Source organism: Artibeus jamaicensis, unplaced genomic scaffold (assembly GCF_021234435.1).
Source record: "Artibeus jamaicensis isolate MK-2021 breed Jamaican fruit bat unplaced genomic scaffold, CSHL_Jam_final contig_548, whole genome shotgun sequence".
NCBI lineage: Eukaryota > Metazoa > Chordata > Mammalia > Chiroptera > Phyllostomidae > Artibeus > Artibeus jamaicensis.
Window position 1 is genome coordinate 9949253 of NW_026521883.1, and position 24567 is coordinate 9973819.

The window sequence follows — 24567 nt, forward strand, 5'->3', positions numbered from 1 at the left end:
GAAAAGGCAGAATAAATGCTTGATTTCCCCACCTGCTTTTTCAAAATTAATTTGAGAGAGAGAGAGAGAAGCATCAATTTGATGTTTAACTTTTTTATTCATTCACTGGTTTTTTATTCTTGTACATGTCCTGACCAGGATCACACCTACTGCCTTGGTGTATTGGAGTGATGGTCCAATCAACTGAGCTACTCACCTGATTTTTTTGAAACACTGATTTTTAATTTTACTAGGTTTCAGTTTAATTGATTGGTCTCTTTTCATCCTCCAAACTTGACTAATTGATTTCATTTGAAAAATGTCATTATAAACTGATAGATTGAAACCTATTTCACTTTCAGTTTCTTGAATTATTATCTGTAGTGAAGGTCGTATTGTTTCATCTTTGACTTCTTTCCCTGTGTTGTTTTGTGTGATGTTAAAAAAAAATAAAGGTAGTTTCCCAGTGTGTTCCCCTCCCCAAATGTTATCTTGACCTTCTCTGTCTTTCCTCTCTGTTGTCTGTATTCTGCTTAATTTTTATTTCACTCCCAGTAGCTTTCCTCAGTGGGGGTGCTCTGTCCTCTAAGAGAGTACTTGCTTATCAATCTCCAGAGTTTAAGAGCTAGATTGCTCTAACTTTGAAACTTCTCTTCATGAACCTCTTGTACTTCTGCTATCAGAGGGTTTAGCTCTTCCCGGTTGTAACTGCTGTTTTTAGTTTGGTTCACTGTTCTTTCCGGTGAGTACCTGTTTGGTTTTGTTTTTGTTTTTGTTTTTTTCCTTTTCTGAGGTTTGTCAGACACTCTATTGCTTCTCCCTGTACAATTGTCATTGCCATGCAGATTTTGTATTTGGTGGTAGTTTGTCTGCACCTGCTAATATTTCAGAGTTATTGGAACTGTCCTTGTTGCCTAATTTTGTTTCGAATGCTAAGCATAAGCTTAAAATTATGCCTTCTAGTTGCTCTGTGTAGTAATTCAGAGTGTTTAGAAAACTATGTTGTTCCTTCTATCCTACCCACCTCCCAGGTTTTTAAAAAATGCATTTTTAATCTCCATGAGTAGATTTTTTCCTGTTTTCCTCCTTTTTTGAAGGGGGTGGGCACTATGAGTTTTGTTATAAGTTGGGTGCATTCATAAGTTATTTGAGCAGTTGAGAGTTTTAGAAATAGAAACATCAACAGTAATTTCAGAATATTTATTAAAATGTCTAATTTAAATATGTCTTGACAATTCATTGTGTGTTTTTACTTTTAATAGGTTTGCAGAATGGCTTCTGATTACTCAAGAACATGTGCTAGCCCAGACAGCATTCAGACTGGTGATGCTCCAATTGTCTCAGAGACCTGTGAGGTTTATGTTTGGGGAAGCAATAGCAGCCATCAGTTGGTAGAAGGCACACAGGAGAAAATATTACAGCCCAAACTGGCTCCCAGCTTCTCTGATGCTCAGACTGTGAGTTCTCTATATACCTTACAAATTGGTAGATGACAGGGTTTGCTTTAAATAATGTTGAGTGTTTCTTAAATGAGTGAAGACTTTTGATTGTTTCTTATCTGTATGTCTGTGTACTATACTTCGTCAGTTTTTTCATTTTAATAGGAAAAAAATCTTTAGTCTCCTGTTTCCCTAACACTATTTCCAAAGTTTCAAAAAATTAAATTGGATCTGAATTTTTAAAAGAATTATGAATGGCAACATACTTACCATTATATTCAATACAAATGGTAAGTAAGACTAAATAAAAACTGGAATTTTCCCTTTACCGGATTGGCATTTTGTTTTCCTATTATGATTAATTTTTTTTACATTTGTAACTGCCTTTTAGCTAAGCTAGAACTTTCTATTTTAGTATTATTTTTATTAAGACATTTTAAAAATGAATTTAGAATATAATATTGACCTTGCCATAATGGACCAGGGAATTTATAGGAAAATTTTATTATTTTTGCCCTTCAATTATAGGAGGAGGTTAAAACATTTTACTTTGTTGTTTCATTGCATCATGACCAGGTAAATAACCTAGAAAGAGAGAATATGTATTAAATAGGGCTTCACAGTAAAGTCAACATGAAAAAGCCATTAGTAGTAGTATTAATTTTCTATTTACTTTTTCATCTCTGTGAAGATTCTTGCCCGAATTGGCTCTAAACTTTTTTTGAGCCTTTTTTGGTAAAACCAGACTTAAATATTATATTTTGATTTCAGCAGAAGCATTTTATATTTGCAATTCTGTTTGTTTCCTTATAGATTGAAGCTGGACAATACTGCACTTTTGTCATTTCTACTGATGGTTCTGTCAGAGCTTGTGGTAAAGGCAGCTATGGGAGACTGGGCCTTGGAGATTCTAATAATCAGTCTACTTTAAAAAAGTTAACCTTTGAGCCTCACAGGTCCATTAAAAAGGTTTCATCTTCCAAAGGATCTGATGGTCACACTTTAGCTTTTACGACAGAAGGAGAAGTCTTCAGTTGGGGAGATGGTGATTATGGGAAACTGGGACATGGAAATAGTTCAACCCAGAAATATCCCAAGCTTATTCAGGGCCCTCTTCAAGGAAAGGTATGTACTTTAGTTTTGAATTTAAAAATACTAATTAGATACACTGGTGCTGTAATTGACAGTATCTTTCAGATTTTGATGTGTTCTTTCTGAAGTTACTCCCCTGAACCTCTTTGGCTCATTTTTTGTATAGCTCTTTCATGTTTTATAAAATTTTTACATACATTATTTCATTTTAATTCTTATAATAATCTTATTAAGGTAGTTATTTTCTCATTTCACAGGTAGGGAAACTGAGAATCATCCATTCAACAAATACTTACTTAGCACCTTCCAAGTTCTAGGCAGTGTTTTAGGCAAAACAGTGAACAAAACAGACATGATCCTTGCTCTCGTGGAGCTTTAATCTGGGGGACAAGGACAATAAGTAAACAAACATAAAAATAACAGTAAAGAAAAAATTGAGTAATGTAACAAATACTAATTTGGGGAGGTGTGATATTAGATAATGAGGTCAGAGTTCTTTTGGAGAAAGTGGCATTTTAACAGAAACTTACATGAGGCAGTTAAAGTGGTTAAGTAACTTGCCGGAGGTCACATGCAAATAATGGTCATCATTAAAAAGTAAACCTAGATATCCCCTTATTTCTATTTTACCTCTTTTTTAAAAAGTGAAGGTATTTCCCTAAAAATAGATGCAGTTACATAGGTTCCTCCATTTTAAGATTGTATTCTTTCCCTGGAGGTTTTCTCACATAGAAATCTTTTAGTGTTTAAATTTTAATTTTATTACAAGTTTAATTTTTATTCAAGTTAATTGAATTACAAGTGGGACACTTTTCCTTCAAGGGAGGTTGTTTGACAAGGTAGCCTAGTCCAATGAATTTTACATTGTTGTAACTTTCTTCTAACTTAGACATTAACCCCCAAGTAGTGAACTTTGGAACATTCCACTTGACAGCATCAGGGGATACTTGATAAGATGTTGAATGTGGGGCTCTGAAGAACTGCAAATAAACACTATTCGAAGTTGTATTTTCCTAGTCTTTGTAGCACCTCCTTTTATTAGTTATTAATGTAGATGTTTTTTTGTGTATCTTTTTTCAATAGTCAGTGACTTGATCAGTGTTAAAAGTTATGAATGATTCCCAGATTGCATTGGTACATACCCTTATTCCCCTGATTTTATTCTCCAACTGTAGCTACTTGAGGGTAAAGAGATAAGCTTATATACTGCTTAGATCTTTCTGTACTGGTAATAGTCATGTGTTTTTGAGAGTTATTAGCCAGGATTAGATGTTTTATGTTAACATTATATTAAAAAATTTTTTATTGTTCCATCAGTGTTTAGTCCTCTTCAACTCTTTTTTTTTTTAAATTTCTCTTACACCATACTATTTTTTTTTTAAGATTGTTTTTTTTTTTTTTTAAGATTTTATTTATTTATCTTTAGAGGGGAAGGGAAGGAGAGAGGGAGAGAAACATCAATGTATGGTTGCCTTTCATGCGTCCCCTGCTGGGAATTGGCCTGCAAGGAACTGGCCTGCAACCCAGGCATGTGCCCTGACTGGGAATCGAACCGCGACTGTCTGGTTCGCAGGCCTGTGCTCAACTCTTCAACTCTTTAAGTAAAGACTGGAGAAGTGATATAATATTCTTATAAGTGATTAGATTGATGTATGTGGTATTGGGGGAGTTGCTAGCATTTACACTGCCTTTGTGTGAATTGGATTAAGGAAAGGTGTCCTCTCCTCTGGGTGGAACCCAGCATTCATGGCTTGGCAAATATAGAGCATACAGCCAGTTCTCTGAAATACAGAGCATAGGCTATAGTTCAGCTTTTTTTTTTAACTCTTTAGCCGGGCACCCTTATCCTGGGTACAACCTCCACAACTATACAGGGCAATGCCTGGATGAGTTGTGAATATCAGTATCTCCAAAGTCTCTTTGTATAGGGTCAAATATGTATGTTTTAGCAGCTTTGTGCTCATCAAATTCACTTTGTGTACAATGTAGGTCGTTGTTTGTGTGTCGGCTGGATACAGACATAGTGCTGCTGTCACAGAGGATGGTGAATTATACACATGGGGTGAAGGAGACTTTGGAAGATTAGGTAAGATTTTTTTTAAAATTGAAATTATTCTTACAGAAAAATGATGATGGTTAGTCAGAAACGGTGAGACTAGGATTAGGCCAAAGATTGTCATTTGTTTTGTTAGTTTTAAGTTCAGAGGAAGGTAAGTTTATATATACAGAATACCTAGATTCTGGTGCTGAAATTTAAAATGTAATTAAGTCTAGCAAGTATGTACTATGAGCAGGCACTGCACAATTTCATGGGTAAGAATGATACCATGTGTTCCTGATGTGTATAATCTAGGGGATAACAAATCAATATGAGTGTGATACTAGACAACATTAGTTAAATGTTCTGGGAAGAGCATAAATAGAATGTCCTAATGATTCTTTGGAGGGATTGGGTGACTCAGTTTGGGAGTAGCCAAGAAGATTGGGTAAGAAGATGTTAGAAATGACTGTTTTTATATTAACTGCACTTAAAAATACCTCAACTCTGCCCTAGCTGGTGTGGCTCAATGGATTGAGTGCTGGCCTGTGAACTGAAAGGTCACCAGTTCAATTCCCCGTCAGGGTACAAGCCTGGGTTGCAGGCTGGATCCCTGATTGGGGGTGTTGCAAGAGGCAACCAATCTATGTTTCTTTTGCACATCAGTGTTTCTTTCCCTCTCCTCTCTCTAAAAATAAATAAATAAAGTCTTAAAAAAATACCTCAATTCTGTTATTAACTGGTAATGTTTATTTCACCTGTGAAGTAATGGCCTAAAGAAAAAGAGTTAACATTATTTCTTTTTTGTTTTACCAAGGTCATGGTGACAGTAACAGCCGTAACATTCCAACATTAGTAAAAGACATTAGCAATGTAGGAGAGGTTTCTTGTGGCAGTTCACATACTATTGCTTTATCTAAAGATGGGAGAACTGTGTGGTCCTTTGGAGGAGGAGACAATGGTACGTAAAAAATTTTTTTCTTGACTGCTTTGGCCTTTTTTCCCCTTGAGTTTCTTAAAAAATTCTTGTTTAATTATACATGCCTTTTGTAGAGAAACCCAAATACTGATGACAGAAATTTAAAAAACTAAAATAATTTCTATAACCATTGTTAAAACATCTGAATAAATATGTGTGCATTTATGCAAATTTGTACATACCGTATACTTTTACATGATATCTTTTACAAACCAAAGCAGCAGTCCTATATTTACCACAGATACTATTTTATAACCTGCTGGCTTTTATCTGACAGTATTTTATGAATATCTTTCCTTGTCAGTAAGCTTGGCTCTTCAGTTTTTTTTTAAATGGCTCAAAGTATTCTTTTATGTGATTGTAACACAACTTATAAAACTAGTTCATTGTTGAGCGTCTAGAGGGTTTGCAATTTTTTTTCAGTATTAAAAACAGTACAGTGAATGATTAAATCTTTGTCTGCTTTACTTAATCCCTCCTACCAGCAATATGTTCACTTCCCCATATTCTTCAACTACACTGGCTATTAAAATGAAGATAATAAATATAACAGATAAATTTAGTAGTGAAAGTGGTATCATTAATTTATATTTCTTTGATTCTTAGTAAGGTAGAAGTTATATGTTGGCCATTTGTTTTTCTTATTTAGTGATTTGTCAAGATTTCTATTTCACGAACTATTAAAACTTTTCAAAAATTAAAAGCAATTATATTCATATGTACTCTAATATAGAACCTATTTATTATATCAGCAAATTTCAAATTAGAAATATCACCATTAAAGGTAAGACAGAAGAATAATTTTCCATTATCTTTCTTAAAGCAGTTTAAATTGTAAGAATAGAGGTTGTTTAAAATAAGTAGATTGTTTAACCTGAATGTGTTTGTTTTATAGGGAAACTTGGCCATGGTGATACCAACAGAGTGTATAAACCTAAAGTCATTGAAGCTTTACAAGGAATGTTTATACGGAAAGTTTGTGCGGGGAGCCAGTCTTCACTTTCTTTGACATCAACAGGGCAGGTAGGACTAGTGCAGGGGTGTCAAACTCAGTTTCACCGGGGGCCACATCAGCCTCGCGGTTGCCTTCAAAGGGCCGAATGTAATTTTAGGACTGTGTAAATGTAACAGCTCCTTAACTAGGGGCAAGGAGCTCGGTGCTGCTGGGTAGAAACAAGGTGCCGGGTTGAATAGAGCAAGATGGCAGGCCAGGTTCATCCTGCGGGACTTGTGTTTGCCATTTGTGGACTAAGGGATAAGATGAGTATAAAGACTCAAGAGTATTTCCTAGGACTAGATGACTAAAGAGTAACAATTGTATTTAAATTTTAAAGTTAAAAAATACATTTTCTCCTGTTTGAAGAAGTACAGTATCTGAGAAGGAACCAGGTTTTCTGACCTAGCCTGTGTGACCCAGATAAACCTGCTCTCAGCCCCCTGTACTTTGTATTATGATGGCTTTACAAAACCTTTTAACACTAAGCATCCATTCAGTTTTTTCTTCAAAATCATGGATACTTGGGTTAAGTGAGGCTAGATCTTGCTGGAACCAGTGATATGAACTAACAAGGCAAGAAGGTCATCAAAAGAGAGGGTAAGGAGAACATTCCCATATGGAAAGTGATCTCTGAGAGTGCGCCGTGTTTCTGAGAAAGGGTCAGTCAGACTTAGGATAGTCAGATCTTCATAATCTCTTTATAAACTTTCAAACTTACACATGCATATCTTGACTTGTTTGTTGGTGAGGGAGTGGGTCTTGTGGTGGTGGTAAACTGACAACGTCTCCCTTACACCCATCAGCAATGATAGTGAGAAAGGGAGCTGACCACTTACTCTCTCACATACAGGAATCCCTTATACCAGGCAGTGGTATAAAAAATGTTTTCTAACTACAAGCAGATGAGTAGCAAAGCTAAAATTAGCATATAATTTAATTATTTTTGAGAGACTGGAATGCCTTGTGTCCTAACAAATCTACCTCAAACTGTTTATGACCTTGTATTTCACTACATTAGTCATTTGTTACAATGCTGGTAGTTGCCTTAAAACTTAAAACTTCTGCAACTTTCTCACTGTGGGTTTTGTGCTAGGAATCCATGAATTAAAGCCAAAATATGTTCATTTATTTGTTGTATAGCCACAGGCAAGTTACAGGCCTTCCTTAAGCATCATGAACTTCTGTAAGAGAGGGGTAATAATTTCTGCTTTGCTTACAAATGACCATAGTAGATAATTATTTGAATTGAAAGTTTCTATAAATTTTGAAATACTGTTCAATTTATCAGTTGCTAATAATATAATAATAGCGATCATTACATTAAATTCCAAAGAAACATGTGAATTATTTGCTTTATGGAATAGATGTACCAGGAGTGCACTAAGTTATGTGAAATCAGCTATATATACTGAGAAAAAATAAAGTAAGAGAAACATTTTTAAATGGTAAGGGTAATTCTGTTTACCATTATACTTCTTGCCGAGCATCTAGTGAAGATCAATATCTCTTTTTCCCTTGGTTCATTTCAGTCCCTCGGGCCTTTTCAGTGCTAACTCATCACCATGTTAAGTGTGATTCTTATGTTAAAAAATACAGTATGTGTTTTTTTAATACAACAAGGCCCCTAATGCAAGCCAAATATTTCTTCATCTTGTGTTTAACCAAAGCAATACTGCAATAGCAAAACTTAGCTATGTGGATCTTAATGAGTGATAGTAGTACTATGTTGTACTTGAGTGACTTAGAATAGAATTTTCAATGACATTGATTATATATTTTTTCACCTTATTTGTCTTTAATGCCTAACCCCTCTTAACGTGTGCCTTCCTGGTACTGGAATTATGTGGCATTCTATATTTGTCTTAAGTAAGTTCTGTGATAACTGGTACAAGTACTTGCTCTTCATTTTTGTTGAAGAGGTTTGATATCTCAGTAGTCTTTCCTGAAGTAATTGCAAGCCGAAAAAAAATTCCCAAACTTGATGGCATAAGGATAAGAATCTATATGATATTACCAAAACCACCGAAGGAAAAAAAGTCATTCAATTTGCTGATTTTCAGGTCACAAAATTGGCAGTCATTTATTCTTTTATACTTCTCTTTTCACCTTGTCATTCCCTCAAGCATCTTAAATCAGTGGAGATTTGTTTTAGTGTTATTAGTCAAAAATGAAGATGTATGAAGAGAACTGTCTTGACTACTGCTTCACAAGGTCCCCTTTGTAAGTGGTAATTAAAATTGTAACAACGAGGTAGGGTAGTTTTCAATTAAGTCATAAATGGCAGTTTTTTTGTTTATATAATTTATTATATATGATTTTACCTTGGTCTAATTAACCAAGAAATATTTGTTGAGACCTTTGGAGTGACAAACATGTAAAAGTAGCAGTATTTCTAAGCTGCTAAGATTGGGCAAATGTAATATAATGCAATTAGTAACTTTTGCACAATCTCTCAGAAGATCCTTCTACTTTTTACTGTGACAGATTATTTTTGTTTCAGTTCAGGTATTTTTGTCTGCCTGTCCAGCGAACTTTTAAAAATGGCAAAAGATTCACTATGAAAATCTTTAAAATAATCAAGACAGTAAATATTGTTTTTAACAACAAAAAGATATTGTTTAGTATTAACCCACACTGTTGTTTATGATATTTACTCCTAATATCTCAGAATATTATGTGTAATGAATTTGTTTGTTTCAGGTCTATGCTTGGGGCTGTGGAGCTTGTCTAGGGTGTGGTTCTTCAGAAGCTACTGCTTTGAGACCCAAGCTTATTGAAGAACTGGCTGCCACCAGAATAGTTGATATTTCTATTGGAGACAGTCATTGTCTGGCTCTTTCTCATGGTAAAGCCATTTGTTTTTAAAAAATAGCACTAACTGTCATTTTCCACACATATATTACACTTAAATTGGGCTTTTTTGTTGTTCTTTGTGTTTTGTTTTTAGATAATGAAGTTTACGCCTGGGGAAATAACTCAATGGGGCAGTGTGGCCAAGGAAATTCCACAGGTCCTATTACTAAACCAAAGAAAGTGAGTGGCTTAGATGGCATAGCTATTCAGCAGATCTCTGCTGGAACATCACATAGTCTGGCGTGGACTGCTCTTCCTAGGGACAGGTGAGAGTGCCCACATTTAAAAGTTCTTGTACTTTAGTACCAGTAGAAACAGCAGTAAAAACAGAAATAACAGCACTTTGTTTATAAAATGCCCTCCTGGACATTTTTAGGGTTTTTTTTTTTTTACTATCATAGAATTGATATCTAGATTTCTTTCAGTTTGAATATTGAGGTTAGGTATGTTTTAAAACATGAAGTTATCCACTGTATTTAAGGTATTTTCAAAACTTGTCTCCTAAACATTATAAATTCCATCTCTATCTAGATACTGAGTTTAAAAACTAAATGTCTGCATATCCAGAGGAAGTTAAAATAATCAAAACCAGAACTAGGCTTTATTGATTTAAACAGTTGATTTGCCTTTGTGTCCTTTATCTGGTTGGTTTTTTGGAAAAAAGCAGTCACCAGACTTTTACATAAAAGGAAGTTACTTTTTGCAGAAATTTAGCTTCTTCCTAAAGTGATAATTATATTTGTTTAGATAATCAGGTAGGTGATTTTTAGCCTACATTAGGAGATTGAATTTTAAGGGATTTAGGGGTTGTTTCACATACTTCAGATGCATGTGGGCTAATTTACAATTTAGAATGTATTATACAGTTGACCTATGAACAACATCAATTTGAACTGGCTCACTTATACATAAATAGATTTTTTCCAATAAATAATACAGTTGGCCCTCCATATCTGTGCGTTTTGCATCTGTAGAGTCAGCCAACTGCGGTTTGAAAATCGTGTGTATTTTTTAATCTGTGGCAGGGAATCTGTGGAAGTTGGAGGCCCAACTATATACCCTTTTCTCTGCCATTTTATATAAGGGACATGAGCATCCATGGACTTTGGTATCCACAAGGAGGGGTGTCCTTGAACTAATTCCTTGCAGATACCAAGGTACAACTACAGTTAAGTTTTTGGGGATTCAAAAGATAAACATGAATTTTCGTTCTAAGGGTCAGCAGCAGTAATCCCCACATTGTTAAAGGGGCAACTGTACTTGGATTTTAGAGCTTTAATTCAGATGGGGTTTATTATGATATTTTAACCAATTAAAAGCATTTATAGATAATTACTCTCAAATAAAAGCCAAAAATATAATAAACTGAATAGAAATAATTTGCTATCAGTATTAACTCTGTAACTTCCCACTTTATATGTAGATAGTTGGTTTCCAAGACCTTGAAAATCTTCACAGGAGTTTTCAGGAGTTTTTCTTTTAGTGTAGATGTCAGTATATCATTATATAGAGTCAGGCTACTTTTCTTAAAATAAAATATACATTTTAATAGCCCCTTAGATTCAGAAGGGGCTATAATAGAAAATGTGTCTCAGCCTTCTTCTAAAGTAGGTGATAGTTACGTTTTCTTCTTGAAGAACTCCAGGAGTGGCAAATTCTTGGTTTTCCTCAGTAGCTAAAATGAAGGGTTTTATCACCTTTATAATCAAGAAGGTCTTCTGTGTATCTTGTTGAAATCTCAGCTTTAGTAATGGTTTGGTTTTTGTTTTAGATCATGTGTGAAAATTTTAGGTTGAGGCTCTTCCATGATTTTTCTTATGCTTTTTCTAGACAAGTTGTTGCATGGCACCGACCTTATTGTGTAGATCTTGAAGAGAGTACCTTCTCACACCTGCGTTCTTTTCTTGAGAGATACTGTGATAAAATAAACAGTGAAATACCCCCACTCCCGTTCCCCTCATCAAGGTATGTTGTGTGTACATACATATTTGTTTGTGTGTATACATCTATTAATAACTCATTTTGAGTTTTGACTTACTATTTTTTGCTCAATTTTCCCCTCAGTTATATGAAACTTCTTTGTAATCTAAAAAGAGCTAAAGTTAGGTACTTGTTGATAATAAGCTTTCTGGAGAGTTTTCTATAATTTCATGAATTATGTTTTAAAAACTACTGTTGGTCATAATTTGGCAAGAATTTATTTTATTTTATTTTTTTAATTTTTTATTGATTATGCCATTACATTTGTTCTATTCCCCCCTCCGTTCCCCTCCACCCTGTACACCCCTCCTCCATCATTCCCCCCCTTTAGTTCATGAACATATGTCTCAAGTTCTTTAGATTCTGTATTTCCCCTACTATTCTTACCCTGCCCCCTATCTATTTTCTATGTTACCCAAACTGGAAAGCACATGCTCATTTATGTTCCAAAAGTTCACAACAGTTTATTTGGTTTCAGGGAACACCACAATTTCCTCAAGCTGTGCCTGAAGCTGCTTTCAAATCACCTTGCTCTCGCACTTGCCGGAGGGGTGGCTACCAGCATTCTAGGGAGACAGGCAGGTCCACTTCGAAATTTACTCTTCAGACTGATGGACTCAACTGTCCCAGATGAAATCCAAGAGGTAAGAGTGTAGGACTCAACGAATCTGTACCTCAAGGCATATCTTTCTTTGAGGTTGTAGCTCATAAATCCAACTACAACTTAGAACACTTCATCTGGATGTTGTGTCCCCTACTTCTGTTTTCTTGGTGAGAACAAATGTTTTCGGTTAATTAGTCCTTTAAAATAAAGGTCAAATGTCACCTCTGAGAAACCTTTTCATTCCCTGCTCTTCTGCTAGATTAGGTTCTCTTATATATGTTCTTATTGTATCACATTGTATTAAAGTTGTCTGTTTATAAACACTTCTTGTCTTTTTCCATCAGAAGATAAATTTATGAGGACAAGGACCTAGTTTTATTTTTTTATTATGACAAAAAGTATACAGTATAAAATTTACCATATGAACTACTTTTAGTGTACAGTTCAGTGGCATTAAATGCATTCATAATGTTGTACAATCATTACTACCCTCCATCTCCATAACTCTTTTCTCTTATAAAATTGAAATCTGTAACTGTGTTTAATAACTCCCCATTCTCCCCTCCCTCTAGCTTTAGCAACCACCATTCTACTTTTTGTCTCTATGATTTTGACACTCTGTGTTATATAAATGGAATTATAAACTGTTTCTTTTCGTGACTAGCCTGTTTCACTTATCATAATGTCCTCAAGGTTCATCCATGTTGTAGCATATGGCAGTATTTCCTTCTTTTTTAAGGCTGGATAATCTATTATATGTATATATTACATTTTGCTCACCCATTCATCTGTCATTATTATGACCTTGAATTAGGCACTGATTTCTTAGGTATGACTACCAAAGCATAAGCAACCAAAGAAGAAAAGGTAAATTGGAGTTCATCAAAATTAAAAACATTTATGCCTCAAAGGACATGATCAAGAAAATCAAAATACAGTTCACAGAATACAGTTTCCATCTCCCATTTTGTGAATGGGAGAAATATTTGTAAATATTTGTAAATCAGATGTCAATAAGCTTCTAGTTTCCAGAATATATAAAGGATTCTTACAACTCAGTAATAAATAAGACAACTCAATTAAAAAATGAAAATAGAATCTGAGTAGACATGTCTCCAAAGAAGATATACAAATGACCAATAAACATATGAAAAAATGTTCTACATCATAAGTCATCAGGGAAATGGAAATATATACCACATGAGATACTGCTTCATCCTACTAGATGGCTATAATAAAAAAGACTGACATTGACAAGTGTTGGTGAGGATGTAGAGAAATTGGAACCCTCAGGTATTGCTGGTGGGAATGTAAAATGGTGAAGCTCTTTTGGAAAATAGGTAATTCCTTAAATATTTAAACATAGAGTTACCATATAATGCAGCAATTCCACACCTAGAGCTGTACCCAAGGAATTGAAAACATATGTCCATGCAAAAATGTGTACATGAATGTTTATAACAGTGTTATTGATAATAGCCAAAAAGTGGAAATAAACAAATGTCTGTTAGTGGTGGATGAACAAAATGGAGTATGTCTATACAATGTAATATTATTCAGCCATAGAAAGGAATGAAGCACTGACACATGCTACAGCATAGGTGAACCTAGTACATATTACGCTAAGTGAAAGAAGCCATACAAAGAAGGCCACATATTATATTATTCCATATATGTGAAATGTTCATAGTAGGCAAATCCATAGAGACAAAAAATAGATTACCATATGTTGTCATGTATGATGTGCACCTTTTTTTGGGAGGTGGCCCAAATGTTTGAGGGAAAAATAAGGATGCACATTATATATGGGTATCATGATTGCACACCATGATGGTATAATCCATATATGATGCGCACAAAAACGTGGGTATGCATTATACATGGGAGTGCATTATACATGGCAAAATATGGTAGTTGGTTGCCAGGGACTTGAGTGGAGGGAGAGATGGAAAGTGACTACTAATGGGTACAGAGTTTCCTTTTAGGGGTAATAAAAATGTTCTAAGGTTAGAGGTGATGGTTGCACAATTCTGAATATACTAGAAACCACTGAATTTTATACTTTAAAAAGGTAAAGTTTATGAGATGTCACTTACATGTCAATTTAAAAAAAAGCAAAAAAGATAATGGTGATTTTTCTGGTACAGGGGCATGTCCCTGGGATGCAGGCAGGAGGAGTATTAATATTAACCTGGCAATAAATGGGAACTTTGAGGATTTAATATTCAGCAATAAGGTAGCAAAATATTTTTCAAAAGGTTGAAAAGTACTGAATAAAGTAAGAAAGTAAACTTAAAAATTATCTTTAGAATTGTTTGTTTATTCCTTGAGTGTCCTTGGTAGCTACTCTGTCTTAGGAGGGTCCTTAGGAGATGAATTCTAGGATGTGTATTAAAGTTATTTCTGTTGAAGGCTATTTTTGTTCCCCGTTCCTTATCTCTGAAACTTCTAGTAATTTATTTGTTTGCAGTAATCACTGTTGCTGTGTTTTGTTTCCTTCTTTTTTTAATGCTTTATTTTGAACCAATTGTAAACTTAAGGGAAAGCTACATAAATAATAGAGTTTTCACATATCTATCACCCGGCTTTCCCTGGTACTAATGTCTTACATAATCACAGTGCAATTACTGAAACCAAGCAATTAACATTGGTTTAATACTATTAATTAAGCTAAAAACCTTATTAGAAATGATATCAGTTTTCCACTAATATCCTTGTCCTTCTGCAGGATACTGTTCAGGATTCCGTATTACATTTTATCATTGTTTCTCCTTAGTGTCCTGCACACTGTAACAGTTCCTCATTCTTTCTTTGCCTTTCCTTGATCTGGATACTTCATGAGTTCTAGTCATTTTTAAAATTGGATATTCTGTTATTTCTCATGATTAGACAGAAGTTATGCATATTTGGCAAGAATACCACAGGAATGATGTACATCATAACATGGGATTCATGATATTGATGTGTTTTATACTGGAGATTTTAGCCTTGATTGCTTGGTTAAGGTGGTGTCTGCAAGTTTTAACATCCATCAGTACCATATAAAATAAATTCTTTGAGAATACACTCACACTTAAGTAGTTTGAAAAGTGAATCTTTGAATCTCTGAGGCATAGAATTTTAAATTGGAAATCATTTTTTCATAAGAATTGTGAAGTCATTGCCTTCTAGTTTTCAATGTTGTTACTCAGAAAATCAATGCTATGCAGATTTTTGATACTTTGTTTGGAAGTATGTTTTTCTTTCTGGACATCTATAGCAAGTTCTACTTGTCCTTTGTGTTCTCACACTTGGAAATAATATGAACTGATGTGGGTCCCATTTTATCCATTGTGGTGCATACTTGGGTGAACAGCTTTTAACTTGGAAACCCATAGCCTTCAGTTTTAAGAAATTATCTTGAAGTGTATTGTTATTTCCTCTTCATTGTTTTCTGTGTGTTCTCTTTCTCTGTAATTTGTTATCAGGATTCTAAACCTCCTGCACCAGGACTCTTATTTTTTCTTGTTTTCTTTCCTGCTTTCCACTTTCTCTTCTGTGAGAAATTTAATTTTATATTCTAACCCTTCTATTGATGTTCTTTATTTTTTCTATCATATTTTTTAATTTATATAAAAAGAGCTCTTAATCTTTGAGTGTGTCTTTTCTCTAGTCTAAGGCCTGCATTTTACTGCTAAAGAAGCTATGACCCAGAGAAGTTACGGGTCATAGATATGCAGCTACACTGTATGCTGTTCCCACTACCTGGATTTCTGTTTGGCTAAGTCCTGCTCATTTTTAATTCTTAAATGCCTAATCCTCAGGGAGACCTGTGAGCTCATAGGCCATGTTAATTGCCTTTTTGTATATGTGCTCTTTTAAGCCTATACTTCCATTTACTTTTCCTGTGTGACTTCTTTCACACTCACAGTTACTTGCTCGGGGTCTCTCTCACTGGACTGTCTACTCATGAAAGCAGGGCTTTTGTCTGTCTTGTTCATTTCTTCATGCACAGTACTTTTTAGGACCAGTGCTGTAGATTCAACACTCAATATTTGTTGAGTGATGATTATTAGTAGCAAATCCAAAATACGCATTCTGGTATTCTTAAAAACATCTAAAGAAGGACTTGTGTGGTTTTTTTCCCCACATGTTACCTCTATTTAAACTTCCATGATCCATCTTCTTTAGACTTCCATGATTCTAATAGTCAATGGATTTAAGTTATCTTTTTATTTATTAAAAACATAAGAACCAGCCCAATATCCACTTTTCTTTCGTGATATTAGGTGGTAATTGAAACTCTGTCAGTGGGAGCAACCATGCTGTTACCTCCATTAAGAGAACGTATGGAATTACTTCATTCTCTTTTACCCCAAGGACCTGACAGATGGGAAAGCTTATCTAAAGGACAGGTGAGCTTTTGCATGGTACCTAAGTAATCCAGTTTTATAAACAAACAAAAAAAAAGACAAGAAAAGAAAGGTAACTGATTGTCCAGTGTTTATAAAATGACACTTAACTTGATGGTTCTGGTAAATCCTAGTATTTAATGTTTTCTGCTGGAGAAGTCCCCAAATTTCTAATGAAGGTGAAGTACACTTAAATAATAATTTATTAGGTAATTTTTAAAATCACGAGTAATTTTTTCAGTGTTGCTTTCACTGTCAAACCAGAGGCGTTTTAGTTTATTTGTAGTGTACTGAGTTGAAATCAAGGGCATGCACTATTATTGGTTCCATGCCCAGAACTTTGTTTGAAATTACTTATATAAAAGGTAAAAGAAGGTGACTAATACAAAAAAGTATTTGATGACATGAGTGTGGTTTTTTGTTTTTAAGATCTTCTGTGTATTAAAATAAGTACATTTTGTTTAATCAAGTAGAACAATCAATCACAGAGTTACAAATTTGAGGGAAGAAGTGGTATGTACTCATAATCACAGATGTCTTGCAGTGAGTCTTTTGCATTCGTTTATATTTCAGTGATTTGCTGTAAACATTAGAATAAGTAGTTTCATTGGTAATTCTGTAGAAGAATGTGTAGAATAATTTATTTGTTGACATTCCCTGCTCCTTACTTACAGTACTAAAATTATCATGCAGAGTATGCCATTTTAGCTTAGTTTTAGGTATTATAATAAAGTCTGGAATAAAACTGTAAGTCTCATTTTCCCAAATGGTATTAATGGGATAAGTTTTCTTTTGATTACATAGTTGCTAAAAGACTATTGTTAATCAGGATATGAAGTGAATTAGTTAGCATTATTAATATAGCTTTTTTGGGGGATCATCTTTTTCCCTTTTTAGTGCATTTTAACCTAATTATTCTATCAATGGAATTTATTTTTTAATTTTTTTAGAGAATGCAACTGGATATCATTCTAACAAGTTTGCAGGATCATACCCATGTAGCCTCCCTACTTGGCTATAGCTCACCCTCTGATGCGGCTGACCTCTCCTCTGTGTGTACGGGCTACGGAAGCCTGTCAGATCAACCTTACAGCACTCAGAGCTGCCATCCAGACACCCATCTGGCTGAAATTTTGATGAAGACTCTCTTAAGAAATTTAGGATTTTATACAGTAAGTTGTTCTTTTTCTTTGTGGTAAAAAAAAAAAAAAAGAGCCCTATTTTTATTTATTTATTTATTTTTTTGAGAAGGAAGGTATCACTACCTCATGTCAGGATATTTTGACATTTAAACAGTAATGAAATAAATCAAACTTGAGACTCCACTTCCCCACAGCAGGAAAACATGTCAGATCTGAAATATTGTGAGTGCCTATGACTTATTAAGAATTCAAAAGAGAATTATTTTAGAATTTTACCAAAATTTTTATGTTAATGTACAAGAATAAACATACAAATAGTCAACAACATTTTGCAAGAGAAGAATAATGAGGGATGGATATAATATAATAAAGATTGATTATTTCTTACCAGAAAATAATCTTACAGTTAAATGTGATTGGTACTAAGAAAAGGCTAGTCAATAGGGGAGAAGTCAGTGGGCACTAAAGCTTTCCCTGTGTTAGGGTGCCATTGATTCTTCCTCTGCAGTGGTTTTTAGATCCATGTCTTTTTTTGTTTTCATTTCTATGGGTTCTAACTCAGGCCATCATGACCTAATACTGATAGCAATGTTATTAGCTATTAGTGCTAATAGCAGTTTCACTGTGGCTGGTCTCTTTTCAGCATCTTATTGCTAGAATAACCTTACTGTATTAAAAAACCTCATTTCATTAAATTAAATCCTTTTTAGATCCTTCATTGTTTGTCTTACACTACACTCTCATCTGAGCTCATGCACATGGCACACTTGTCTTCTGTTTGCTTTTTCTGTCTACAGATCTGTGACTACTTTAAGAATTCATTATTCTAGGAAGCCTTGCCCAAATAACCTCATCTTACCATATAATTATAACTGCATATCCTTTAGCGATTTTTAGTCATAAGTGTACTATGTATAACTTAACTTTGAGTTGTTCGTGTATCATTTCTTACTGTCTCCTATGCCTCTTCAGGGTCAGGTCTGTATATTTTTTTCCATACAAATTTTAGTGTTTTGTTCTGCCCACATTAAAAGGTTGTTGACTAAATTGAAGTGCCACTTGTTCCTGTAGAATTATTTTCTCTGACATTTAAGAATGTTTGATCTGATATTTACCTGTAAGTGGAATGGCAACAGTGTTACAGTATATCTGTATCCACTTGTTATTGACTGAATTTTTTTCCAAAGTTGTAAGGAACATCTATGCTGAATTAAAGTAATGCCTCTATTATGTCATTAGGACTAAGGCAGATGTGTACATTATGTGGAAGTGGCAGTAAAATACTCCTTTTGAGCTAAGATCATAATAAAAACACTGTGATTTAAACCATACTTGTCTTGGTCCAAGATTTAAAAATAATGGTTCTTTTCTTAGTTTGTTTGGTCTGCTATAATAGAATACTCTAGAATGAGTAGATTATAAACAACACCAATTTATTTCTCACTTTTGGAGGTGGCAAGTCCAAGAACAAAGTGCCGGCAGATTTAATGGTACCTGCTCCTTGGTTTATAGGTAGCTGTCTTTTTTGCCTTTGTCCTCACACAGGGGAACTCTCTGAAGTCTCCTTATAAGGGTACTAATGCCATTCATGAGGGCCTCTGACCTCAGGACTATTCACCTTCCAAAAGCCCTGCTTCCACTTACTACTACATTGGGGGGATTAGGTTTCAACATAGAATTGTGAGGGGGCACAAACATTCGCTTTCTCTCTGACAGTGCTTATTTGGGAGCTTATAAATGTCCTTCTGTAGTGAGGGTCTTAAAATGTTCTGAGACTCTTGCATGTTGTAATCATAAACCATATTTTATGTATAAAGATGTTCATTACATTATAAGCAATAAGAAATAAGAAATTGGAAACAAATGTAATATCTAAAAATAGGGGAATGATTAAGTTATAGTATATATGCTCAATGGAATATTGTATGACTCAAGTTTTACATATACATGGTTTATGAAAATGTAGCAAATGTTGGTGAACTTGTTGGAAAAGAGTAAAAATAGCATAAGCAATATTATGAAAAAGTCACAAAAAATCAGGAAAGAAGTACACCAAAAATATTAATAGTGATTTTTCTTTGGGTGGTTTGCTCAATTGTGATTTTTAACTTTTTTAAATTGCAGTTTGGGTATTTCCTAGATTTTTTATATTGCACATTAAAAAAAATATTTTTAACTTGAAATAATTTAAAACCCAAAAATCATTCAAAGAGCTTCTCATACCCTTTATTACATTTGCTCACTCTATGTATTTGTTTTTCTAAATCATTTGAGGGTAAGTTGCAGATTCCATGCTGGCCATTCCTAAGTACTTAAGCATGCATTCCTTAAGAAGAATGATGTGCCCTGGCTGGTGTAGCTCAGTGGATTGAGTGCGGGCTTGCGAACCAGAGGATCGAGGTTCAATTCCCAGTCAGGGCACATACTGGGTTGCAGCCCAGTTCCCATTGGGAGACCCACGAGAAACAGCTATACATTGATATTCTCTCCCTCTCTCCTTCCCTTCCCCTCTAAAGGTAAATAAATATAATCTTAAAAAAAAAAAAAGAAAGATATTCTCTTACACAAGAACAGAAGAGTTGTAGAACTCAGGAAATTTAACATTGATGCAGAACTGTTATTTAATATGCAGTTCACATTCAGATTTCTGTATTGTCCCAATTATGTCCTTTATAGCAACCCCCATCTCAATCCAAGATCACATTATATTTAATTGTCATGTCTAGGCCACTTTTTTATAATCAGAAACAAATTTAATGTTTAAGAATTGTGATCTTAGAAATAACAGAACATGTGGAAACAAAAGTTTACACAAGAGATCTGGAAAACAATAGCATTAAAATATGGAGGCACTGGACAGGTAGTGCGCAGTTGCTTGGAGCATTGTCCTGATACACCAAGGTTGTGGGTTCAGTCTCCAGTCAGGGCACGTACAAGAAGTGACCAGTGAATGCATAAATAAGTGGAACAATAAATTCATGTTTTGTCTGTCTCTCTCTCTCCCTCTCCATCCTCCCTTCCTCTCTCAAATCAATTAATATAAAATAAAATAAAAAATATTGAAATACATTATCTCTGGGTATTGTACTATTTTCCTATTTTCTGTATTTTCAAAATTTCTTTGGTGAAATATGTATTTTTTAATGGAAAAATCAAATTGAGCCTGGCTGGTGTAGCTCAGTGGCCTTCAAATTGAGCGCAGGCCTTCAAAGCAAAGGATTGTGGTTTGATTCCCAATCAGGGCACGTTCCTGACTTACAGGCCAGTTCCCAGTGGGGGATGCATGAGAGGCAACCATACATTGATATTTCTCTTCCTCTCTCCTTCCCTTCCCCTCTAAAGATAAATAAATAAAATCTTAAAAAAAAAAAAGAAAAATCAAATTGAGATTGTCGATAAATCTTACTATCTAATAGCTGATAACAACAGCAAAGATTTAAAGGTAATATTGAAGAAAAAGACAATGGCTTCTTAAATCAGAATCACTTATGGTAGGACATTACTTTCATTTTCAAATACTTCAGATATAATCTTCATTTATGTATCATTTCTAGGATCAAGCATTTGGAGAGCTAGAAAAGAATAGTGATAAATTTTTACTTGGAACATCATCTTCGGAGAACAGTCAGCCTGCTCATCTTCATGAACTGCTGTGTTCATTACAGAAACAGCTACTGGCTTTTTGCCATATCAATAACATTAGTGAGGTATGTGATTATTTGCTTTTTATGGTGGTCTTTCTCAGGGACCTTGAAACTCAGCTATTTGGTGAAGCCATGATATTTTTGTACCTTGATCTTTCAAGTAGTAATTTAGCAACTTTCTCCCCTCAGAACTCAAGCAGTGTGGCATTGCTTCATAAACATCTTCAGCTCTTATTGCCTCATGCCACAGATATTTATTCACGTTCTGCAAATTTGCTCAAAGAAAGTCCTTGGAATGGCAGCGTTGGAGGAAAATTAAGAGGTGTGTTTGAAACTAGATTTCAAATTTAATCAGTGGTTGTAAAGTAAGTGTTCTTAACCTTTCCAAAACCTTATGAGGGCCTGAAACCTCTGAGTGGAATAAAAATGATCTTGAATCTCTTTCTTATTGAAAACCCCTTTGATCTTGGTTTGGGGGTGATGGTAATAACACTGATCTAGGTAACCTTAAAAGTTAATTGACATGACAGAGGCCTAATTTTAAGGCATTGGATAATATATGTGCAAAAAGATTAATTTTAAATTGCATTAAGTGAGATTTTTATCTATTTCTTTACCTTTCTTCAGCATTTTCCACTGTTTCTCTTTCTTTCTTGAAATGCTTTCTTTTCCTTGGGGCTCTGTGTAATCATAATTCTGTTTTTACTCATATGTCTCTGTTTTTCATTGGTTTCTGTAAACGCCTCTTCCATAGACATGCCCTTTAATGTGTAGGCTCCTCTGAATTTTGTCTGCAACCCTCATTTCTACCTGACTGATCTTACCTGGTTCCATTGTCTGACCATCATGTGCATGTTGACTCTCCTGTGTGCACCTAGCTGAGGGCTTCCTTTTCACACGAGCCTTTCTCTGGTTACCTGCTGGTATCTTTTTTGGTTGTCCTAAAGGCAGAAAATTGAGTAGTCTGTCTAAAACCAAATCATCTCACCAGTTCTCCCACTGAAAAATTCAGTAATCTGTCTAAAACCAAATCATCTCACCAGTTCTCCCACTGAAAAATTCAGTAATCTGTCTAAAACCAAATCATCTCACCAGTTCTCCCACTGAAAAATTCAGTAATCTGTCTAAAACCAAATCATCTCACCAGTTCTCCTGCTGAGAAAACAAGTTCTCCCACTGAAAAATTCAGTAATTTGTCTAAAACCAAATCATCTCACAAGTTCTCCCACTGAAAAAACAAGTTCTCTCACTAAAAAATTCAGTAGTCTGTCTAAAACCAAATCATCTCAGAAGCTTTCCCACAAAGTGTCTGTTGGTGGCGCTCTGTAAAGTGAGTAAATATTAATACCACACCAAGAAATTGGGAAACTAAAACCGTTGCATGCTAGACTCCTCCATTGTGTTGTTGCACAGGCATTAGAAATTTCATCCGTTTAAACTGAGCTCATCTCTCAATAGTCCATCCTACCCTTAAGTACAGTGAAATATGTATCGAAACAAAATTGATTTAAAATTGATACAGATAATAAAAAGGTAGATGCTTGAGGTGTTCTCGATTTTTTTAAAAGTAAATTTGGTTTTAAAAACAAGGCTTCCCTCATTAAAATGGAAGCACCATGAAGGCAGGAATTTTTAGCTCTTTGTTCATGGCTATATCCTTTTCACCTAGAATAGTGCTTGGTATGTTGTTCAGGTACTCAGGAAATATTTCTGGGGTAAATCTTGAAAAGCTAAATTTGTGAATCAACTTCATAATGCATTTAAAGGAGGGAGCTATAATCTTTTAAATTCATTGGCATGAGATATATGTATGCTTTCCCACTAAGTGTCTGTTGGTGGTGCTCTGTGAAAGTGAGTAAATATTAATACCACATGAGCTACCAGATACATGTTCAACAGAGTTATTGAATTAGTGTACTGTAATTCTAGGTTAAATTCGTTTTTAAGTTTTGTAACAGTTGATCCATGTTGAATTTCTTCCCCTTCATAGATGTGATATACGTCTCAGCTGCAGGCAGTATGCTCTGCCAGATTGTTAATTCCTTGTTATTACTCCCCGTGTCTGTGGCTCGGCCTTTATTGAGTTACCTCCTCGACTTGTTGCCACCTCTTGATTGCCTTAATAGACTCCTGCCAGCTGCCGCTCTGTTAGAAGACCAAGAGTTACAGTGGCCTCTTCACGGTAAGTAAAGATGATAAAAGAGCAAATAATGCTTTTGAGAAAAATGGTTCCCCTTGCATGCATCAGATAAATCATACCTGACACTTGGGTGTGTTATGTAATGAAAAAGATTAAGTTGTTATCTTCTCAGAGATTACAGTCTAAAGTGGGCACTTATATGGGAAAACTTAAGAAGTTGCTCATATATAACAGTGTCATATTAACATTAAAATTAATAACTTTACAAAGGACATTTTAAAAAAATTTTTAAAAGATCAAATCTATATGATCATCTTTTTTTTTAAAGATTTTATTTATTTATTCATTTATAGAGGGGAAGGAGAGAGGGAGAGAAACATCAATGTATGGTTGCCTTTTGTGCATCCCCTGCTGGAAACTGGCCTGCAGGGAAGCAGTCTGCAACCCAGGCATGTGCCCTGACTCGGAATCGAACCACGATCCTTTGATTCGCAGGCCTGAGCTCTATCCACTGAGCTACACCAGCCAGGGCTTATACAAAGGACATTTTTGATAGCATAACTTATCTGGATGTTTTAAATTGGTAGCCTAGTAAAGGGAATATGTACAGAAAGTGTTATAATTTCTTCTCATTGTAAAATTGTTTTGCTTTAATATCTTATTGTTAGTATAGGACATAGCTTGAGAATCTTGAATACATGATGAAGACACAATTATTAATGATTTTGTCTTCAGGAGGGCCAGAACTGATTGATCCTGCTGGCCTGCCATTACCTCAGCCAGCTCAGTCCTGGGTGTGGCTTGTGGATCTGGAAAGAACAGTTGCCCTCCTCATTGGGCGCTGTCTTGGTGGCATGCTTCAGGGCTCCCCTGTGTCTCCAGAGGAACAGGACACTGCATATTGGATGAAAACACCACTTTTTAGTGACGGCGTAGAAATGGACACCCCTCAGTTAGGTAATGTGCTTCTTTGCAACATTTAAAATACATGTTTGTGTTTGAACCTCTATTAGAAATTTCTCTTACCCTGGGTTTGCCGAATAGAATACTGACAGGAAACAGCAGCATTAGGAGGGTACGAGATCTGAGACTGTAACTTGAAGCCCTCAGAAAAACAGTTAAATCCTGCAGCATTGTGTTTCAGCACTGGGTAGTGAAAAGAGCCTGTGAACTAGGAAAATGCAGTCCTGGTCCCATTCTGTGATTATTTTTGAAAAATTTTTAAAGATTTGTTTATTTTTTCTTTTAAAGATTTTATTTTTAGAGAGAGGGGAAGGGGAGGAGAAAGA

The 24567-nt window shown here is 34.9% G+C and overlaps 1 protein-coding gene across 11 annotated transcripts in view; it reads left to right on the top strand.

Moving 5' to 3' along the window:
* Window positions 1-24567, top strand: part of HERC1 (HECT and RLD domain containing E3 ubiquitin protein ligase family member 1) — a 191398-nt gene that overhangs the window by 59795 nt on the left and 107036 nt on the right. For all 11 annotated transcript variants that reach the window (XM_037155568.2, XM_037155565.2, XM_037155574.2 and 8 more), the window contains 15 exons: window positions 1242-1436; window positions 2232-2543; window positions 4500-4596; window positions 5366-5509; window positions 6423-6550; window positions 9225-9369; window positions 9472-9643; window positions 11208-11342; window positions 11836-12001; window positions 16230-16355; window positions 17303-17524; window positions 21049-21201; window positions 21328-21460; window positions 23129-23320; window positions 24014-24235. In XM_037155568.2, the coding sequence (XP_037011463.2) occupies window positions 1242-1436; window positions 2232-2543; window positions 4500-4596; window positions 5366-5509; window positions 6423-6550; window positions 9225-9369; window positions 9472-9643; window positions 11208-11342; window positions 11836-12001; window positions 16230-16355; window positions 17303-17524; window positions 21049-21201; window positions 21328-21460; window positions 23129-23320; window positions 24014-24235 (2542 nt within the window). The remainder of the gene's footprint in view (window positions 1-1241; window positions 1437-2231; window positions 2544-4499; window positions 4597-5365; window positions 5510-6422; window positions 6551-9224; window positions 9370-9471; window positions 9644-11207; window positions 11343-11835; window positions 12002-16229; window positions 16356-17302; window positions 17525-21048; window positions 21202-21327; window positions 21461-23128; window positions 23321-24013; window positions 24236-24567) is intronic.